At 40.7% G+C, this 21,318-nt stretch overlaps 1 protein-coding gene across 1 annotated transcript; it reads left to right on the top strand.

Moving 5' to 3' along the window:
* The first annotated feature begins 12,842 nt into the window (after positions 1–12,842).
* On the top strand, positions 12,843–13,631 carry LOC137562140 (oocyte zinc finger protein XlCOF22-like). Its single transcript, XM_068273472.1, has one exon. The coding sequence runs from the start codon at positions 12,843–12,845 to the stop codon at positions 13,629–13,631; it is 789 nt and encodes a 262-aa protein (XP_068129573.1).
* The last annotated feature ends 7,687 nt before the right edge of the window (positions 13,632–21,318 follow it).

Below are 21,318 nucleotides of genomic sequence, written 5' to 3' on the forward strand. Positions count from 1 at the left end.
GACTTTATCGGTTAATAGCAAAGCCCCCTTACATGCTAGAAACACCATATTTGTGGGTTATGTGAAGGGGGACCATGGGTACAAGAGAAAAAAAATTAAAAAGTTATAAAACTTAAGTATTAAAGTATTAAATAGTATTAAATAAGTTAAAGGGGAACTGAAGAGAGAGGTATATGGAGGCTGTCATGTTTATTTCCTTTTAATCAATACCAGTTGCCTGGCAGCCCTGCTGGTCTATTTCTCTGCAGTAGTATCTGATTAAAACCAGAAACAAGCATGCAGCTAGTCTTGTCAGATCAAACTTATAAGTCTGAACCACTGAAACACCTGATCTGATGCATGCTTGTTCAGGGGCTATGGCGAATAGTATTAGAGGCAGAGGATCAGCAGGGCTGCCAGGCAACTGGTATTGTCTAAAAGGAAATAAACATGACAGCCTCCATATACCTCTCTCTTCAGTTCCCCTTTAAAAGCTTATAGTTGTTGACAAAATCAATTTTAAAGTTTCATAGGAAAACAGTATACTTTTAAATGTGGCAAATGACAGATAATGTAGCAAACCTAACGGTAGTGTAAATTTACATATATCAAAAGAAAGAACAATGAATTTCATGACAGGATTTCCAAGGAGACCCCTGCTGCAATAGGGCTGTATAAAGATCCCTGGCAACTTTACCTATTTTTGAAAACTTAAAAAAAAATGTTCAGAATGTGGGAAATTAAAAAAAAATGACGTGGGGGTCCCCTAGCTTCCTTAACCCCTTGTTCCCCATGCAGGATGGGATAGCCAAAATGCAGAGCCCCGGCCTAGTGGGGCTTTGCACCCTGAGCTATACCAGCCTGCATGGTCCAATCCATGGACAAGGGGCTCTTCCCCACCTCCGATGCCCCAGGAGGAGATGGGGCGATGACTCCCTCGGGGGGTTCATGGTGGTATATGGTGGCATCTGGGGACCCCCAAATGCCCCCCCCCCTCCTCCCAGGAGAAATTAGTATAGGGGTACAAAATACTCCTTACCCATTTCCACAAAGGGTTAAAAGAAATAAAAACACAATAAGAAAAAAGCCCTTTATTAATCTTAATTAACCAGAAATACTTACCTTTACCTTTAAAAAAATGTTCCCATGCCAATATGCTCAGAAAAGTCACACGCCAATATTACAAGTTGATTGAAGATCTCAGCCGGCTGCAGCCACACATGCCACCCCGGCCACAGCTCTCAGGTATACTCCAGCTGTATAAAGATCCCTGGCCAAAGCGTTGCGACTCCGGAAACCCAGTCATGAAATTCATTGTTCTTTCTTTTGATATATGTAAATTTACACTACTGTTAGGTTTGCTTCATTATCTGTCATTTACTGCATTTAAATGTATACTTTTTGCCTATGAAACGTTAAAATCAATTTTCTCAAAAACTTTAAATTTGGTGTTTCTAGGGGCTTCGCTATAACTGTTATAGTCGGCCACATAACTATGCAATGGGGAGAAAATGAAATGGTCGCGCATCTAACCAAGATGCACCTGATAGATACTCACTGCATAGGGCTAAAAAGCCTCTCAAAGGCACAAGTGTGCTCATTGCAGTGAAACAGGTGCATTAAGAACTAATGCATCTCACAATACAAACAATGGAAGCAAATCCATACGTTACACATTATCCCGGGACCTTACCCTTCTCTTATTGAGAGAGACATCTGTTCCACGCTGCAGAGCATGTTAGCAGGGATGGCTCGTGCAGCCTTCTCTCGGAGTCTCCACCCAGTGAGAGTTCCTGGGGCGCCGCCCATGCCGCACCCCTTCCCCTTTATATGGCCTGCTGCTCCCAAGTCAACGTTGCTAGCATGTTCCCATAATGTTGGGTGATTTTAAACTTAGATAGGGTGGGGACCCCGAGAGAAGGCTGCACGAGCCGTCCCTGCTAACATGCTCTGCAGCGTGGAAGAGATGTCTCTCTCAATAAGAGAAGGGTAAGGTCCCGGGATAATGTGTAAACGCATGGATTTGCTTCCATTGTTTGTATTGTGAGATGCATTAGTTCTTAATGCACCTGTTTCACTGCAATGAGCACACTTGTGCCTTTGAGAGGCTTTTTAGCCCTATGCAGTGAGTATCCATCAGGTGCATCTTGGTTAGATGCGCGACCATTTCATTTTCTCCCCATTGCATAGTCGGCCACATAAGCTGGTTCGGGAACTTTTGAGGAAATTTGCGTTTGAAATTCATGAACCCAAAATCTGATGTTCGTGACATCTCTATTAGTCAGTGAGAAGAGTAGCAGTGTGGCATTAGGCCAGCTATGGCCATGGAGACTGCATTATAAGAGTTCTAGCATATGCACATAACTCGGTATCCATCAGCATCCTGGTTGATATTTTCGTCTGAGTTATTGTGGCTCATATGCTGGAACTTTATATAATACAGATTGAGCCAATGGAGCAGGTAGTTGGAATTGCGTGTGACTCTTGCTAGCGAAACTGATACACACAGAGAAAAACAATTTTCCACTTTTGACACAGAAATCGAGGTAGAAATAAAATGCCCAGGAGGTTAAATAAATGCATAGTGTTATTTTCTCATTGCTGGCATTACACACAGCTCCCCAGTGGGAAAAGGAGGATGAATTTGTAGTGCTGGGAAGATTCTTTGTTTGGATTTATAGAAAGGTGTTGTTTCTCTAAACAAGCTCAGGTGTAGAGTATATGCAAAATAAATAGACACTACAAGCTGGAGAAAAACATTAGTGTTTGAATGGATCCTTAGTGAATCCTTAGGTAATAATAAATAAACAAGTATTTTGTGTGTGATGCTGTAAAGCTCTCTCTCATTTGTCCATCATGTTGGCTCTGATAGCCCCTCACTCCAAAACCTGATCAGTAAATTTTACTTGTGTACTCTTTGAAAATATTAATTTTCCAATACTTATAATTAATTCTCAATTTCAAATGGACTTTTGTGTTATTTTATAATATTATAATGTTTATATTTGAAGAGTTTAAATAGTGCTACAACATTCATCAGTACTTTTGACAGTATAAAGTCACCATAGACTATCCTTACATGCATTTCCATAGCATTTGGTATTTGGTGAAACACTACGTTTCTATCAAGTGTGACCCCAGCCGCTCTTGTTGCTAGTCAGATAGGTTCTAATAGTCTGTTGCTCTTAAACATTATCAGTAAATTCTACTAGTGTAATCTGCACAGATATTAATTTTACTCTAATTACATATTGTTCTCAATGATGGTTCTGTATTATTTTATAATGTTAATGTTTATATTTTGAGTACTTATATTGTCCTGACATATTTATCAGTTATTTTGACAGTATATAGTAAGGTCCCTAACTGCCCCTGCTGCAGACATTTTGGTGTCATACATCACAAGATACTTTTAACTACTAGCCGACGGGTGTGACCACAGCGGCAGCCCCAGGACCACCTAATGCCAATCGGATTAAAGTCCTGAGGCTGGGATTTGAAGAAGATCACGCATGCTGATATCCGCTTGGATGACGAAGCTCCGCTCCGCCATCAGTCTCCCAGCGGTGATCGCCGCTAGGAGACTGTTAGATGGCAAAACAGTTGTCTATTTAATCTATACAGCACTGCGATCTATGGCAGTGCTGTACTGTCACACAGCTGTCCCCCTGGGATGCAGGAGAACAATCAGCTCTCATTGGCTGAAGCTTATGACAGCCGATCGTTGTCATAGGCTGCCAGTGGGAGGGAGGGTTATTAAAATAATAAAAAATGTCATTATTTATTGAAAAAAAATATTTATATAAAAAAACATCCAGAGAGCAATCATAGCCCACCAACATAAATTTCTGTTGGTGGGCAGAAAAGAGGGGGGAATCACTACTGTGCTTAGTTGTATGGCCCTGCAGTGAGACCTTATAGCTGCAGTGGCCTATTTTGTAAAAAATGGCTTGGTCACTAGGGGGGTTTAAGCCCCTGGTCCTTAAGGGGTTAAAGGTGTTTAGTGCTCACGCCTACATAGATTTGAGGTGTTTTGGATGCATAAGGGGGGTTTTGATAAAATATTACAAAGGTTGCAATGTTTTTTTGTTTTTTTTTTTAAGTTTAGATAATAACCTCAGTAGGGGGAAGTCTCTGAATGATCAATAAACTTTCTTGATCCTCCATAATCTATCTGCTGCTGCGTTTCCCTCAATGTAAGGCCCGGTTCACATTAGCGGTGGCCGTCCGGAATCGCCGTGCCGGAGCCGGACCGCATGCGGAACGGACGGAACGGACGCACAGCATAGCAATAAAAAAAGTCTATGCGTCCGTTCACATGCGTCCATTTCATCCGGACCGGATCCGGACCGGATCCGGACTCCGGCATAAGACCCAACATGCGCTATTTTTTGGTCCGGCTCCTCCGGCAGACGTATCCGGAGCGGAGCCGGACTGCACCATCCGGCCAATACAAACCAATGAGAACCGGAGAGCGCACAACACACTGGCTATAAAATCCGGATGTTCTACCCCACTTCCTATGCGTATTGTAGCGGCGATTTTGGATGGGGACACATGGGCAAGCATTTTGGAGTGGAGCAGCAGTGACTTTAAATGTGCTGGAGATGTTGGCAGTATGTCGGAGGTGGAGGTGAGTGCTAAACAGCGGAGGGCCTGATTCCACAGGTCCACCTTCTGCTGACCTCCCAGACCCCAACATTTTATTTTATTTCTACTCTCTTTTGCCAAACGATCCGGATCGCATCCTGATGAACACCTGATGCAACCTGACCGGATCCGGATCGGATCCGGATCAGAACCGTACGGTTCCGATCCGGATCCGGTCAGTTCATCCGGTCCGTTTGGCAGAGAACCGCAAGTGTGAACCGGGCCTAAAAGTGCAGCCGCACTGTGCAGGTGCCAGTGGTTTTGCTCCTGTGCAGCAGCATGCAGACACTCGTGCATGGAGAAAAAAGCCGTGCATGAGCAGCCTTGTGCTACTGCGCAGAAGCAGGATGTACTTTGTGCCTGCACAGTGTGGCCACTTTGCAACTGCTTAGTGCAAACAAACTTTTTAACTTTTATTTGAAAAAATATATATATAAATAGCCTGAACAATGCTTCAACTAATCATACTTAAAAATGCACATTAAATGAAATTCATTGATTTAATGTAAAGAAAACTGATCAGTTGGCCGCATCTTAATGTTATTTTGCAAATTTGTATAATATAAAAACTGATTTAAACACAATAATAACATTAGCCTAGAGCACAACCTGCATGGATTACCCAGGCAATACAAACAGCATTTTATTATCAGCAGCAATGTACTGTAGCTGCATCTAAGTCACTCTAGTACTAATGATCCATTGTGCCATCAGCATGAATGCTCTTTTAAAAGTAAATTTAATAAAAAAAAAGTTTAGTTAAATTGGATATTATGAAATATTGTTAATGAGAGGAGATCACATGATATCACAGCTAACAAGTTTTTAAGATAGGAAAGATAATTTTGTGCTGTGATATATGTTTACTTAATTAATTCAGATAATACAGAGGTTTCGGTGTCAAAGCAATAAAATAATAGAAAAAATAAATAAATGAGAATAAAGGATCAAATTAAAGATACACATATTCACTTCCTATCCTTAAGGGAGTCCATGGAAAACGTGGTGCTATTAAACAATTTGATAAGATTTGGTTCAGATTGTTGGACATTCATAAAAATGACCTAATTTAGGTTAACCGGACCCTAATCTAGATTCGGCATAGACAGGTTTGCAGTAATCTGTGATATTTTGTAAATGTGGGTGCTACTTTGCTCCACTGTAATTGTTTTGTTTTGTTGTACGTGTCTGTGCCATCCATATCGGCATCTTTTGTTGTTAAAAATTCAATAAAATTCGACTTTAAAAAAGATATGCATATTCATATGAGATTTTGAAGAAGATTTTAAGGAGACTGCTTTCCAAATTTGTGAATTTGGTACTGAACATATTATTGTGTATGCATAGAACACTGAAACTGTCCATCCTCTACTGACCTATTCATTGTGGTTCCATCTATTGTTATGTTATTGAAGAATCTCTAACTTTGATCAGCTCCTTCCATTTGCCTTTTGTTCATATTGTGGAATGTTAATGAAGTTATCACCTCGCTGGCTTGGGGTAAATTTACATAAATAGGTCTTGGAACTGTCTTTTAATAATACTATAAACACACCTTTTGTTGTTAACAATAAATTATTTTTAACCAATGGAAAACAACCTTACGCTAGTAAATGGAGAAGATGAGAATAAAAGATGGGTCAGGCCTAAGTCAGGCAGAAGAATACCAGAGACTTTCCAGGAATAAGGAGCCCCTATACTACATCCTACCAGGTAACTATGATCATTCTGATTTACTTAGTTGTAATATTAGTCTAAACATATTGTAGTTAGGATTGTATTGTATTATTTTTCCTTCTTTAGTTTGTATTTTTAAGATAAATTATGTGAATAAGTGTGATATTGCATAAGCCAGTAAGTGTAACTCTTATGACTGTGTGGGTTTTATATTGTACAAAAGTGTACCTGTTAGAAGAAGAGCACTAAGGCTTGTGTTAGGCCTGGGCTATACTGGAGAGATATTTTTGGGGGCATGTGATTAAAATATTTAAATTTTTGTTAACAGTTGCTCTTTATATCAATTTTGTTTGATGATTTTAAAATAAAGTGTAAATAATATTATTGTGCATAAAAAGATTCTAAATAAATCCCACAGGCAAAAATAATTTGATTAACAAACTAGGGCTAATAAAAGGGATTTATAGTTTATCAGAGTTTAATAATCAGTCACAATGTTGTATGTAGGTCAGTTATGAGATAAAATGAATATATTCATTTCCTGCATTAATATCAAGTGCAGTGCTACCCTGATTATCTCTATGTAGACAATGTAATAATGTAATATTTTAAAATAGTGGTAAAACAAATTTTGGAGGGCAGCAGGGATGCTCATCTGGATCCGGGTACCCGGGGTAAACCCGGGTATCCGACCTTTTTTCTGCTATCCGGTCGGATCCGGATTCCGGATACCTGGGGCCGGATCCGGATAGCTCTATGCGGGTATCTGGCCGCATAATCCGAATACCCGCGGGTACCCGCGGATATTCAACGGATATCCGGATCCGGGTACTGTAACAAGGGAGATGATGTCATTGAGCCAATCAGAGGGCTCCCAGCCAATCAGAGGGCTCCCAGCAGAAGCCCTAGCTACCAATCACAGAGGGGAACTCTGGCCAGCCCCACCTGACCTCATTGAGCCAATCAGAGGCCTCCCAGCCTAAGCCCTGGCACCCAATCACAGAAGGGAACCCTGGCCTGCCCCCCTGTGTAATAAGGAGGGTTGGCATGATGAGACAGATCTTCCTTGCTTGTGTAGCTGGCTGGCTGGTCACTGACAGACTTTCTCCAGTGCTGTTGGATTAGCAAGTGCTGCCTATATACAGTGATAAACCTAAAGCTTTGAGTGCTAAACACCTTCACTACACTATTGTTCTATTGTTTTTTTTTTAGCTAGCTAGTGTAATTGTTTGATTTCATTCACTCAGTTAGGTCCTGTCTGTGTCTGTGTGTGCTGTGCAGGCCAGCAGGACAGTATCGGTTAGGGAATAGGATTACTGTGTTATTGTGTTGTATTATATAGTTAGTTAGTACTGCAGTTAGTTGTTAGAGAGAGTAGTACTGTGTTAGTTTACTACAGATTACTGCAGTGCTGCTGTGCTGAGCATTGTCAGTGTGACAGTTAGACAGATAGTGTGCACTGTCTGTCCTCTACTCTGCGGTCTGTCACTCCATGCTGATTTGATTTAAAGTCCAACCCCGATTTCATTAAAGTAAAAGTACCCCACATCATCTGGTGACATCATCACCATGTATAAGTTGTACTATGTCTGCTGGCACCGGCAGCTGGGGGAGGGGCAGCAAGGGCAAGAGGACAGGGAGCAACATTACGGCTACCCTCAGAAGGTCTGCCGTGTCAGTGTCAGGCAGCCTACCCTCAGTCAGCGAGCTTTTCACTCCAGGCGCCACGATTGAACTCAGGGCTGTTAGCCGCAAGGAGTTTGAGGAGGATGTTCTGGGTTTTGAGGATGGGGGGTATGATGTTGATGATGGGATGAAGGACCGTGACTACCATCCACAGTATGGGGATGTCAGCTCTGACTCTGAGAAGGAGGATGCATTAGTGGGTTTGGCACGGAGGATCAGCATTGCAGACAGTGGCCATGGAATGCGGGACCCACCACATCCTTCTGCCACTACCACCCGCACCACACCGGTTTTTCTATCCGGATACCCGAATAGGTCGTATCTGCGGGTAATTTGGTCTGATATCCGAATTCACTCGGATATCCGCAAGGTCGGATCCGGACATCCGACTCGGATCCGGGTATCTGGGTACCCGGATCCGTATCCAGGCGGATTTTAAAAAGTACTACCCGAGCAACCCTGGAGGGCAGTAGTAAAATAAGGACTAAAGACTGAGGGTTGCAAATGAGTGGCCAGAGGGTACATTAATCAGAGTCATCTCAGGGTAAGTGGTATGAGGAATAGTGGCATGAGGCAGTAACAAAGCACCGCCTGGCAAGGACCTATACAAAGATGCCAGCAAGCCTGCTTTTTAATGGCACATGATTCTGGCAGCTGGAGAGTGCACTGTGCATATAAATAAAAGAGGCTTGTGTTCATAACTATTATTACTGTTGTTATCAATATTGTTAACAACATTATAATAACAGCCTAGCATCAGTAATATGCATGTTATTATTATCATTGCTTAACCACTTCACAACTGAGGGGTTTTACCCCTTGAGCACCAGAGCAGTTTTCACATTTCAGCACTCCTTACATTCATTTGTCTATAACTTTATTATTACTTATCGCAATGGAATGAACTATATCTTGTTTTTTTTTGCTACTAATTAGGCTTTCTTTAGGTGGGACATTATGCCAAGAATTATTTTATTCTAAATGTGTTTTAATGGGAAAATAGGAAAAAATGTGGGAAAAAAACATTATTTTTCAGTTTTCGGCCATTATAGTTTTTTAAATAATGCATGCTACTGTAATTAAAACCCATGAAATGTATTTGCCCATTTGTCCCTGTTATTACACCGTTTAAATTATGTCCCTATCACAATGTTTAGCACCAATATTTTATTTTTGCGTCCATCCCTAATTACAAGCCCATAGTTTATAAAGTAACAGTGTTATACCCTCTTGACATAAATATTTAAAGAGTTCAGTCCCTAAGGTAACTATTTATGTATTTTTATTTTATTTTCATTTTTGTTTTTATTACAAAAAAAAAAAAAATTGGGGAGTGTGGGAGGTAATGAGTTAATTTATAATGTAAAACGATGTATTTGTATATGAAAAATGCTTTTGGGTGTAGTTTTACTATTTGGCCACAAGATGGCCACAGCCTATCATTGCTGGGGGCTGAGATCAACAAACGGGAACGTTTTTTCCCATTCATTGATCTCCGAGTGAGTGGCCGGTGGCGTGCATGAGTGCAGGAGCATGCACACGAGTGAGCGGGAGTGTGGACAGCGGTGGTAGCGGCGGGGGTGCGTATATCTATGCTTCTGGTGGGGAAAGGGTGTTAAAAGGAGCTTAGATATACGCACCTGTGAGGGTAAAGTGGTTAATTATCTTTCACACTCCTAATGTTAAATTGAGCTTAACATCCTAACACTATCGAATCTAACCTCCAACTATCCTATCTAATAACACTAACTCTCTGATATCTAAGCCACACTAACCCTCCTATAACTAGCCCTCACCTGAACTTGTTTCCCTCTCCTAGCACTAACCCTGCTATTACTAAGCACAACGCTAGCCTCTATAGATGAACTCTTCAGCTTCATCATAGCCAATAACAGCCTATAACTTTACTCAGCTTTACATATAGCCGATAGTGGTACTTGGCTATATCAGCACGGCACCCAATCTGGAATCCCTGATGCTGACTGCCCAATCCCACCACCTGCTTTGCCAATAGTTGGAGTTCAGCTATATAATAGTCAAACCTCAGTATCAAATTAAATTAGTCAGTGCTCCATAGCTGCAAATTTACATTGTGTTCTATAACAGCACCTGATTTTAAAAACAAACTGTACATGCAAATTAACTGCTTTGGTGCACTTTTCAGGGAGTGCTTTTGATCATAAAGATATTCCTGAGAAAACCCCAGAAGGAGGGAGACGGATCTAAAACCTGTTGGTGAGAGGTTCAGAGCTGTCAGCTACTCTACCCACTGTAAGTGAAATCTACATGGGAAAAATACATTTACAGTGCATTTTACTCTGGGAAAAATGTACTCCTATATGTGTATATGCAAACTTAATTTTCAATTGTCATTTTAAATGAATGTACAAAAGCCCCCCCAAAAATCATTGCTTTGTGGTAAATCCAGGAATGGGTAATATGTTGGAACCTTCCAAAAATATAATTTTAATAATAACAAAGCTTGTATTTTGTTTCTTCACAGTGTTAGATTTTTTTGTATACTGAGAGCAATTATAAATGTGTTTTATATATATTTTACATATATTAGTTCTATTGTTGATTAATTACATGTGAGGCTAAATTGTTCCTCCAATGTACAAATCTTATTAGTTTTATTTTATTATGTTTTTGTATTGCATGAAAGCAAACCTATTATGCTACAACGTTGTATCTGTTCTTAAATTGTGGCCACAAAAACTTACCTATTAAAAGGGTTCTGTGACATGTTAATAAAAAAAACACTTACTTGAGGCTTTTATCAGCCCCCTGCAGCTGTCATGTCCCACGCTGTCCTCCTACGATCCTCCCTTCTCCGCCGCTGGCACCGGTCAATTATTCGTCTAACAGGACAAATAGTGCGAACTCCCGCTCACGTCTCTGGGAGCTTCCTGCGCAGGTGCAGTATGAGGTTTTCTTGTACTGTGCCTGTGCAGTAGGCTCCTTATGACGTGTGTGGGAGCGAGCACATTTGCGGCCACGGGCGCGCTTCTGCAGTCGCGTTAGTCGAATACTTAGACCAGGACCGGTGGCATGGAATGGAGGATTGTAGAGGATGGCGCGGGACATTACAGCTGCAGAGGGCTGATAAAAGCCCCAGGTAAGTGTCAGATTGTTTTTTTATTAATATGCCACTGAACCTATTTAAGTTAAAGGATACCTGATCTTAGACAGCAGAGAAAAATACACATCCCGGTGATAGTGTCACCCTCCATTGTGCATTAAAAGGCCCTGTTCCCTAACCCTAGTCAGCAGGCTCAGCATCCTTTGTACTGGACATACTACGCTGCACGTGCACAGTATGTCAGGTCAGCAGCCTTGTGGCTGTGCTCCCTGCTTGTCTCCTTCTATGTGTGCATTCACACATGTGGGGAGCACAGTCACAAAGCTGCCAACCTAACATAACGGTCCTCTACCCAATCACAGTGCCTGGAGTGAATGGACGTGACCGCGAACAGCGGCTACGTCCATTCACAAAAACAGGAAATTGTTACTTTTCAATAAAGTGTAAAAAAAAAAAAAAAAAAAAAGTGATCACTTCCTATAACTAAGTGTTCACTAGCGCCATCTTGTGGCCAAAAAGTATATTACACATACAAAATACATACATACACAATTACATACACATCATTAATAAAATTACACTTACAACCCTCCCACCCAAAAAAAAACACTTGTAAAAAAAATTCAGCTTAAATAAATAAATAAATAGTTTCCTTATGGACTCAGCTTTTTTTAATCTATATTTTATGGGGGAAAATTAATTTAAATTTATTACATTGGGGCTGGTAATTATGGCCAGAACAAAAAAAAACAAAACAGAAAAATAACACCTATATTTCAAAATAATATTTTGTCGCCATACATTGTGATAGGGACATAATTTAAATGGTTTAATAATCGGGACAACTGGGCAAATAATATGTGTTTGTTTTATCCACAGGAGAATGTTTAATTTTAAAACTATAATGGCTAAAACCTGAGAAATAATGATTTTTTTTATTTTTTTTTTGTTTTTTTCTCATTAAAACGCATTTAGAATAAAAATATTCTTAGCAAAATGTACTACCCACAGAAAGCCTAATTGGTGGCGAAAAAACGAGGTATAGATCATTTTCTTGTGATAAGTAGTAATAAAGTTATTAGGGAATAAAAGGGAGGAGCACTGACAAGTGAAAATTGCTCTGGTCCGTTAGAGTAAAAACCCTTGGGGGTGAACTGGTTAAAAGGGGTTATCATCTGAAATGTAGTTTTATAATAGACTAAGGATGATCGGAAATGCCAATTACCACTACGATTTACTCCTTCTGCATATTTCCACATTCCCATGCGGATTTTCCACCAAAAATTAATTTTCAAGTTATTTGATTAACTTATTCATTGTAAGTCTTCTGAAGTTCTGATTGGCTTAAAATTACTGAATACACAGATGAGAGGAGCTCTGTGAAAAAATGCATTATCTGATTGGCTAATTCATTCCGACTTTCTCAGTCTCCTGATTGGCTTAAAGGTACATAATATTGGTAATACGGATCTTCTGCGAAAATTTTTGCCTAAAATCTGCTTTCACAGATTGATTTATGAGTCCTAAATGTTCACATTTCCGCAAAAATCTGTGTTCCGCATTAGTATTTCCAAGTTCCACATTCCCATGTGGAAATACAGATTTCCAATTTGAAAAGCGGCAATTGCATTTCTGTGAAATCTGAATGAGCATCCCTATAATAGACCAATTTTTTGTTTGATATGCTGTCAGAGCTTCTGGTAATATAGCAACAATAACATATAATATATTGAATTGCAGGAGCAAAAAGTATCTCCAGCAGCCCATGATGAGTCACAGAGGAGACAAGCCGCATCACTGCTCAGAGTGTGAGAAAAGCTTCTCTTATCAATCAGAGCTTATTATTCACCAGAGGAGTCACACTGGGGAGAGGCCATTTTTCTGCTCAGAGTGTGAGAAAAGTTTCCATCTAAGGTCAAATCTTAAGACACACCAGAGGATCCACACCAGAGAGAAGCCATTTTCTTGCTCTGAATGTCAAAAATGTTTCAGTCAGAAGGGAACCCTCATGAATCATCAGAGGATTCATACTGGAGAGAAGCCTTTTTCCTGCTCAGAATGTGACAAATCTTTTACCTGGAACTCCAACCTGATAGAGCATCTGTTGATTCATACTGGAGAGAAGCCTTTTTCCTGCTCAGAATGTGATATGTCTTTTATTAACAAGTCGTACCTTAAAAGGCATCAGATTAATCATACTGGAGAGAAGAATTTCCCCTGCTTTGAATGTCAGAAATGTTTTGTCACAAAATATGGCCTCATAGAACATCAGAGGATTCACACAGGAGAGAAGCTGTTTTCTTGCTCAGAATGTGATATGTCCTTCAGCACTCGACAAGCATTAAGTGTCCATCTCCGGATTCACACTGGAGAGAAACCATATAAATGTACAGAATGTAATAAAAGTTTCTCACAGACATCAGATCTGACTCGGCATCAGAGAACTCACACAGGAGAAAAGCCATTTAGTTGCTCAGAATGTGGCAAGAGCTTCTCACACCAGTCATCTCTGAGGAGACATCAGAAGATACATGAGCGAGTGGATGTGAGCCTGTAGGCTGTGTTTTTATAAACATGTTGCTGTAGCATCACAGGATTATGATCTTTGATAAGTAGAAACGATGTATTAGTTAACATATGTGATTTGGGGGTTGATGCATGAAGCTGCAGTAATATTGCTGTACACAGACAGTGCACAGCAATATTACCATTACTGCCGGCATCAGGGTACCATGAGTTCCATTATTAGTATGACCCATGGCACTCATGGAAAATGATCATTGCTACATTAACAACATTACTAATGCTTGTTATCATAGCAACGCCAGCAGTACTTAAGCACCACAGATTGCGCTAATAGGAAAACTCGCAGTAACTTGCTGCCAGTAGTAATGCTAATATTGTTGTGTACTGTCTGCATACAGCAATATTACAGCAGCTTCATGCACCCCGTAGAAGCTTAATCCACCATCACAGACCACAGGACAGACAGAAGGTACATTGTTTTTGGTAACATATTAAGTTAATCACAAATGAAGTGAACTGTGATCAGCTGGTACATGGAAATATGGCCATTTTTTAAAATATAAATTTACATTATGTTTCAGTGTGTTATGTACTGTTTAAGTTTATGATCTGTACCTTGTCCTTAAAGAGACTCAGAGACGAGTACTGGGGTGTTTTTGTTTATTTACTAGGGCTGCCTCCAGCTCCATAAGCACGGATGCGTCCCTCGCTGTCCTCCTGCAGTCTCCCATTCAGCCGTGGGGAGCCCCGGTAATATGCTCAGTGACGTCAGTCTGGATCTACTGCGAATGAAGACCCAGACTGGCTTTGACTGAGCCCATTACCTGCTCACCACAGCTGAACAAGAGACTGCAGGAGGACAGCGAGGGACACATCTATGCTTATGGGGCTGGAGGATGCCCTGGGTACTTACCTCAGTACTTGTCTCTGAGTCTCTTTAAAATCTATTGTTTACTTTGATGGGAAGTGATTCTCCATTTCTGTATTTGCATGAATTCGTATTTAGCATTGGAATTAAATACATTCTGCCAACTTGGAGTTGAAATACAATTTGAGGCCCTGATTGACATATGGTGGTGGAATAGTTAGAGTTTTTTCTATATGTTTTGATCTGATGTGTATTTTATCTGCTCATTGATGGAGGTGGTTATGTGATTTAAGTTTGTTTTAATAAAACGTCTGATTTTTTTAAACATTTTTCTGCACTGGAAATATTGTTTGAATTGTTATTCTATAAGATGTTTCTTCAGTTTCATAAACAACAACATTCTCTATTGAACAAAGATCACCATATCAGAGATTATCCAACTAGGGTTATGCCATTTATTCAATCAGCAGAACATACAGAAAGACAAGCTCAGTGTTTCAGGACAGAACACTGGGCACCTGAGGAAGGGAGAGTGGCTCAAATCATTGTGCTGGTCTTTTTATATGTTCCACAGGCTGAATTTGTGGGATAGACTTGGTATCCTTTTATATCAAATAGAAGATCGTTCACCGCTTCTACATAGGTATGACGACAAGACAAATGAGAAAGGGAGTACAAGAACATATTAAATCAGTGGAAACTGGAGTGGGATGTAATAGATTGGAGGAGATACGACCTGCCTGAAATTTGCAGGCCTTGAACAGGTCCCGATTCCTACAAGAGGAGGTGATCGAGAACGTTTATTATTAAGAAAGGAAAGTAGATGGATCATTAATAGCGATGCTTTGGGACCTTTAGGTCTGAATGACCACATGGATATGGCATGTTTTTTGGATCCTTAAAGGAAAGGTGTAATTGCATTTGAGTCCAAGACCCTAGATTATTGTTTTTAAATTTGGATCTAACGGAAGTCAAGTACGGGGTAATGTGAGAAGGTACTACATGGTGCTAAATAAGTTGGTTAAGAAATAATATTGAAAAACAGATATTGTATAAAAACAGCGCCATAGGGTAGTTTTTGTCTCAATGAAGGAACAACAAGAATATGTCCTGATAGCCCCAGAAGGAGAAGCTAGATCCCCCTTTTTTTGAAATAATATAGAGGAATAATATCTATAAATATTTTTCTCAAATATATCTCTCTTTTTTCTTTTATGATGGAATTAATAAAGTATACCTTTTATGTGTTTTTAGTGTAAATAAGTCTATATAGGATACAACACATGAGCCAATTTAATTATTTAGCACCATCTAGTGGTCTATTTGTATGTCACAAAGAAAGGACGTACAAAGACCCACTGTGGAACGCATGTTACTTCCTGCCGAAAGTACGCGTGACACGCAAACGAATGTACGCGTGCGCGCTGACGCAAGGACGCAGGAAGGGATGCGGAAGCGGCGTGACAGGCGCAGTATACGGAGCGAACGCCCGGTAGTTTAAAAAAACACGAAAGTGGAGTCTTTGCTGCGCACGGAGCCTCAGAGGAAGCTTACACCAAGCGAAACGGTCGTCAGGCAGACCGCTGCTCCCACATTGCCCCACGGTAGAAAGATCATATGGGTATGTGAAGTGTATCTTACAATGCTTGAAATGGATGGAAGATTTGTTGATACCATTAAACCTATTGAAGACTAGCCTGGTGACAGTGCCGGAAATTTGTTTCTTATGGTGATGAGACTTGGTATCCTGCTTTATTCAGTGGTGTGTCTGGGTGTTGTGGTAACTAGGAATGAGTGAGAACACCTCTCTGGCAGTTTTAATTTTTTTTCTTGATCTTTGGATAGTTTTGTGATTTTTCTGCAAGACAGTTTTACCTTAAAGTAAAGGGAAAACTTTAGAGGTCAAATGCATATAAGGATCACCAAAATTGCTAAATATGTTGAAGGATACCAGAGCCAAAAAGCATAGGAGAAACAAGGGAGCAGGCATGTAGCGGGAGCTGTCCTGATGGCCACCACTCCCCCCGTTATCCTTTGTCTTCCTCCTTTCTTACCTAAAGACCCCCGTCAGCCTCTTACGGGTCGATGGGAGTCGCCAGAGTGATGACCATCAGCACAGCTCACCCTACATGCCTCCTCTCCCCGTTTCTTCTATACTTTTCAGCTGTAGTATCCATAAAGGAGAACAGTGGTAACAAGGGAAGATTTAAAGTGCCCTTAAAGAGGAGCTGTCAGCCATACTATCTCAGAAAATAAATCATATATAAGTAGATAAATACTTGCTCTACTCCATGTTTTGATATTAGTGATTTTTCTATAGTAAAAAAATAAGAAAATCATTCTTAGGATTCTCTATTTTGACTGTGTCTATCTTAAAGCCAAATCTGATGTCATTTCCTCTCTTACTCTTCTCTGCCTGATTGTGTATGCATTGCCTGCCCTCCTCCCAGTCTTCAGGCACTCCCACCCAGCTGTGCAATAGAAAGTGCATTGTCTTAGCATGATAAATATTGGTCAATCAGAGAGTAAAGCCGCATCTACACGCGTAGATGCGGCCGCGATGTTCCTTATCAATCGAGCCGCTGATGCGGCTCGATTGATAAGATCCGACAGGACTGATCTCCGCACCGCCGATTCCCTGCTCGCTCCCCGCGAGGGAACAATGGCAGGGAATCAAGCGGAAGATAAGCGGCGCTGGCGGGGACGAGCGGGGAATCGAATCCGGCGCATGCGCGGCGAGCAGGGACGTGGCGGGCACGCGCGGGGACGTGGAAGAGGCGATCCGCCGGCTAATCGAGCCGCCGGATCGCTGCCTCATCTACACGTGTAGATGAGGCTTAACAGAGGTGTGGGAGGGGAAAACAGGAGGGAAAGAGGCTTCAGCCAATCAGGCTGCATTAGTTAAAGAAGAACAAAAGACAACCCAACATGGCCTGCAACTTCCTTTGTATGGCAATGTACCAAATAAGAGTCAGGTAAACTGGGAAATGCTCATTTATCAACAAGAAAAGTAAAAGAAATTTTTAACTTTTGAATTGCCTAGTTAGCATCCGTATTACTTGTTTACTAGATGAAAATAAACAATTGATTTTTGATTTTATGCCTGATAGTTACACTTTAAAGCAGAATATAACCCAGAATTTTTTCTTTGCTCTAAAAGATTATTTACAGCATATAATATACTAACACAATTTTTTTTTTAAGTAAGACAGCATTCAAAGGGTTACATCACAGGGCTGACTCTTTCTTCTGCAGGGAGAACCCGCTGTTAAGCGTATCTTGTGTACACATTCTTTACTTGATACATTTATGTTAACATTCTCTGGCTGTGCAGGACTTCAGCTGATGAGTCCTGGGGTGAAACACAGGTGAGAAATCACTGATGGCTGCATTCACAACAGAATTACAACAGTTATGAATAAAATGCACCAGCAGCATTAAAAATAAATTAACTGAACTTTGGGAAGTTATGTCTAAATGAATAATAATACTTGTGCACAAAAGCAAATATGATAGTTGTATGGGTTATAAAAAGTAGGAAAACACATTGTTGTTGATAATTTTGCCAGCGTTTTAAACCGCTTTAAAGACCTTATGGATAAATTCCCTGAAAATTGGATTTAAAGTGACTGTATTTTAAAAAAAATGCAGTAAGATGACAAAATATGTAGCTGGTTTACAGGGAGCGATTAATCTGTTTATGGGATGTGGGACTGCGAGCAAAGTGCAGCACACAGATGACAGCACATGCAGGATTGTACAACCTACATGATGCAGAGGGTGTACATGAAACATGACATGTTTCTGAAGCAGTAACATACTCTTACCCATTTCTGAAAGGTTAAATGAAATAAAAACACAACAAAGGAAAAAAAAGTCCTTTAACCACTTCCCCTCCCTCTGTAGGAGTAACTACGTCCCTGCAAGTTCCCATAACTTCTTGCAGGGGAGTAACTATCACGTCCCTCCCTGCTGCGCGTTACCACCTACCCCCCCACGCTCGTTACTGCTACATCAATGAATGGTCCCTGGGTGAATGACAGCAGCTGTAAATTAGATGGCACTGTCATTCACAAAACCCGTCCCCACAGTGCTTACTGTATGTGTACTAATAGCATGCATACAGAATACTCCTGTGAGGGCATCTTGTAGGCAAATAGTGAAATTACATCTGCACTTTTTTTTTTCAATAAAGGACCTATTTTAACCTTATTTTTACTTTTTAAATTAATCCCTGACCTCCCACTCTCCCCAATAGTTAGCAGTTTTTATTACAAAAAAAATACATATATAGTTACTTTAGGGACTCCTTTATAAAGTATGGGCTTGTAATTAGGGATGGACACAAAACTGAAAAAATGCACCTTTATTTCCAAATGAAATATTGGTGCCATACATTGTACTAAGGAAAAATGTTAAATGGTGCAATAACCGGGACAAATGGGCAAATCAAATGTGTGGGTTTAATTACGGCAGCATGTATTATTTTAATACTATAATGGCCAAAAACTGAGAAATAATATTTTTTCCATTTTTTTCTTCTTTTTCCTGATAAAACACTTTTAGAATAATATAATTCTTAGCAAAAAGTACCCCCAAAGAAATCCTAATTCGTGGCAAAAAAAAAAAAAAAAAAGATAGAGATTGTTTTGTTGTGATAAGCAGTAAAAAAAGTTCTAGGCGAATGAATGGAAGGAACGCTGACAGGTGAAAATTGCTGTGGTTTTTAAAGGGGAAAACCCTTCGAGGTGAAGTGGTTAATATTCTTAATTAAATATAAATACTTACCTGTGCCTTTAAAAAGTTTTACCATGCCAATATCCTCAGAAATTATCCCACGCCAGTATCGTATAATGAACTTGATTGAAGTTCTCTGCCCCACACCCGCCACCTCACACCGTAGCTCCTCGCCGCAGCTCTAGCTATACTTAGTAGGTATCCTCGTGATCCCCATTGGTCTGTTAATAGACCAGCGGGGAACCTTGGAGCCAAATTTAAAGATGCTTTTTGCTCTAGATATACTTAAGTATAGCTAGATCTCTGTCCTCAATTTCCTCCATGGCTCCCGTGCTCTAGCGCGTATGGGGCATTGCTATTAACTTCTAGCCGACCGCGTCACGCCGGTGGGCGTGGCCGGGCGGCAGCCCCAGGACCGCCTAACATCCTAGGACTATGTTTTGCAGGAGATCACGCGCAGGGTGCGTGCGCATCTCCTGCTTGGTGGGCGGAGCAGAGCCTTCAGTCTCCGAGCAGCGATTGCCATGCGATCTACAGCAGCGCTGTACTGGGGACAGCCGTGTGAAATGGCTGTCCCCTCCTGAGCCACAGAAGTGATCGGCTGATCATGGGGATTGGCTGGTGGGGGGAGGGGGGGAGGGAGTATACTATAGCTTAAAAAAACACACTTTTTATTAAAAAAATACATAAACAAACATCTGGGGGGGGAATCAGACCCCACCAACAGAGAGCTCTGTTGGTGGGGAGAAAAGGGGGGGGTCACTTGTGTGCTGTGTCATGTGGCCCTGCAGCTTGGCCTTAAAGCTGCAGTGGCCAATTTAATGAAAAATTGCCAAGTATTTAGGGGTGTTTAACACTGCGGTCCTCAAGTGGTTAACCGCTAAAGTCGGCGGCCAACAACATTAATGCAAAAAATGCAAATGTGATTATTTTAACAAATTTGCTTCAAATGCAAATGGTAAACAGCCCAAGTTTTGCCAGGAACTGTCCGCCGGTGAGCTGTTCGGGCTATTTCTACTGCAGGGCATAGCAGTGAGATAAGTGAGAAAGACCCTGCAAATTCTGGCAAGTTGGTGCAATATGCATTTGCTGCACCATTTTAATTAGTGTGATGTCCAGCCAGCTATGGCCATGGAGAATGCATTATAAGAGTTCTAGCTTATGCACTTTTGCCACAATAGCTCGGTATCAATCAGTATCCTGGTTAATACTTTAGTCTGAGTTATTGTGGCACAAGCACAAATGCTGGAACTTTTATAAGACAGATTCAGTCTATGAAGCAGGTGAGCATGATTGTGATTGTGTGTGACTCTTGCCAGTGAAACAATGTGCCACTTTTGACACAGAAATCCAGGCAGAAATTAAGTTAGGAGGTTAATTAAATGCATAGTGTTCTTTTCATGTGTGTGGTGGTAATGGTGGTGTCAGCTCAGTACAGTAGCAGATGACTGAGCTGTCAGAGCAACAGGAGACCACATTGCTAGCTGGCATCATAACCTGCATGACATTATGAATATATGACACAAATAAAGGTGTCTTGAAGATGCAGAAATATTAGGCTAAAGGATGGAGGACCTGATATGGAGCATTAGTCAGTAGAGATGGCCTGAACAGTTTGCAGGTGGGCAGTATTCGGCAAATGTTGAACGCAATTAAAAAAAAAAAAACTTCATGTTCACATCTTTCCCATAGCCTTTAATGGCAGGCAAGCGGCTACCGACTTTAGCGGTTAATAGCAAAGCCCCCTTACATGCTAGAAAAAACAAATTTGCAGGGCATGTGAAGGGGGACCATGGGCACAAGAGGAAAAATAAAAAAGAACTTATAGTTGTTGAGAAAATCAATTTTAAAGTTTCTTAGGAAAAAAGTATATATTTAAATACGATAAATGACAGATAATGTAGAAAATGTAACGGCAGTGTAAATTTACATATATCAGAAGAAAGAGCAATTAATTTCATGACGGGGTTTCTTGGGGGACCCTCTGGAAACCCCTTCAAAGTCGCAACGCTTTGGCCAGGGGTCACTATACAGCCACAATATGGCTGAATAAAGATCCCTGGCAACTTTACCTATTTATGGCAATTAAAAAAAATGTTCAGAGTGTGGGAAA

Source organism: Hyperolius riggenbachi, chromosome 3 (genome assembly GCF_040937935.1).
Source record: "Hyperolius riggenbachi isolate aHypRig1 chromosome 3, aHypRig1.pri, whole genome shotgun sequence".
Classification (NCBI taxonomy): domain Eukaryota; kingdom Metazoa; phylum Chordata; class Amphibia; order Anura; family Hyperoliidae; genus Hyperolius; species Hyperolius riggenbachi.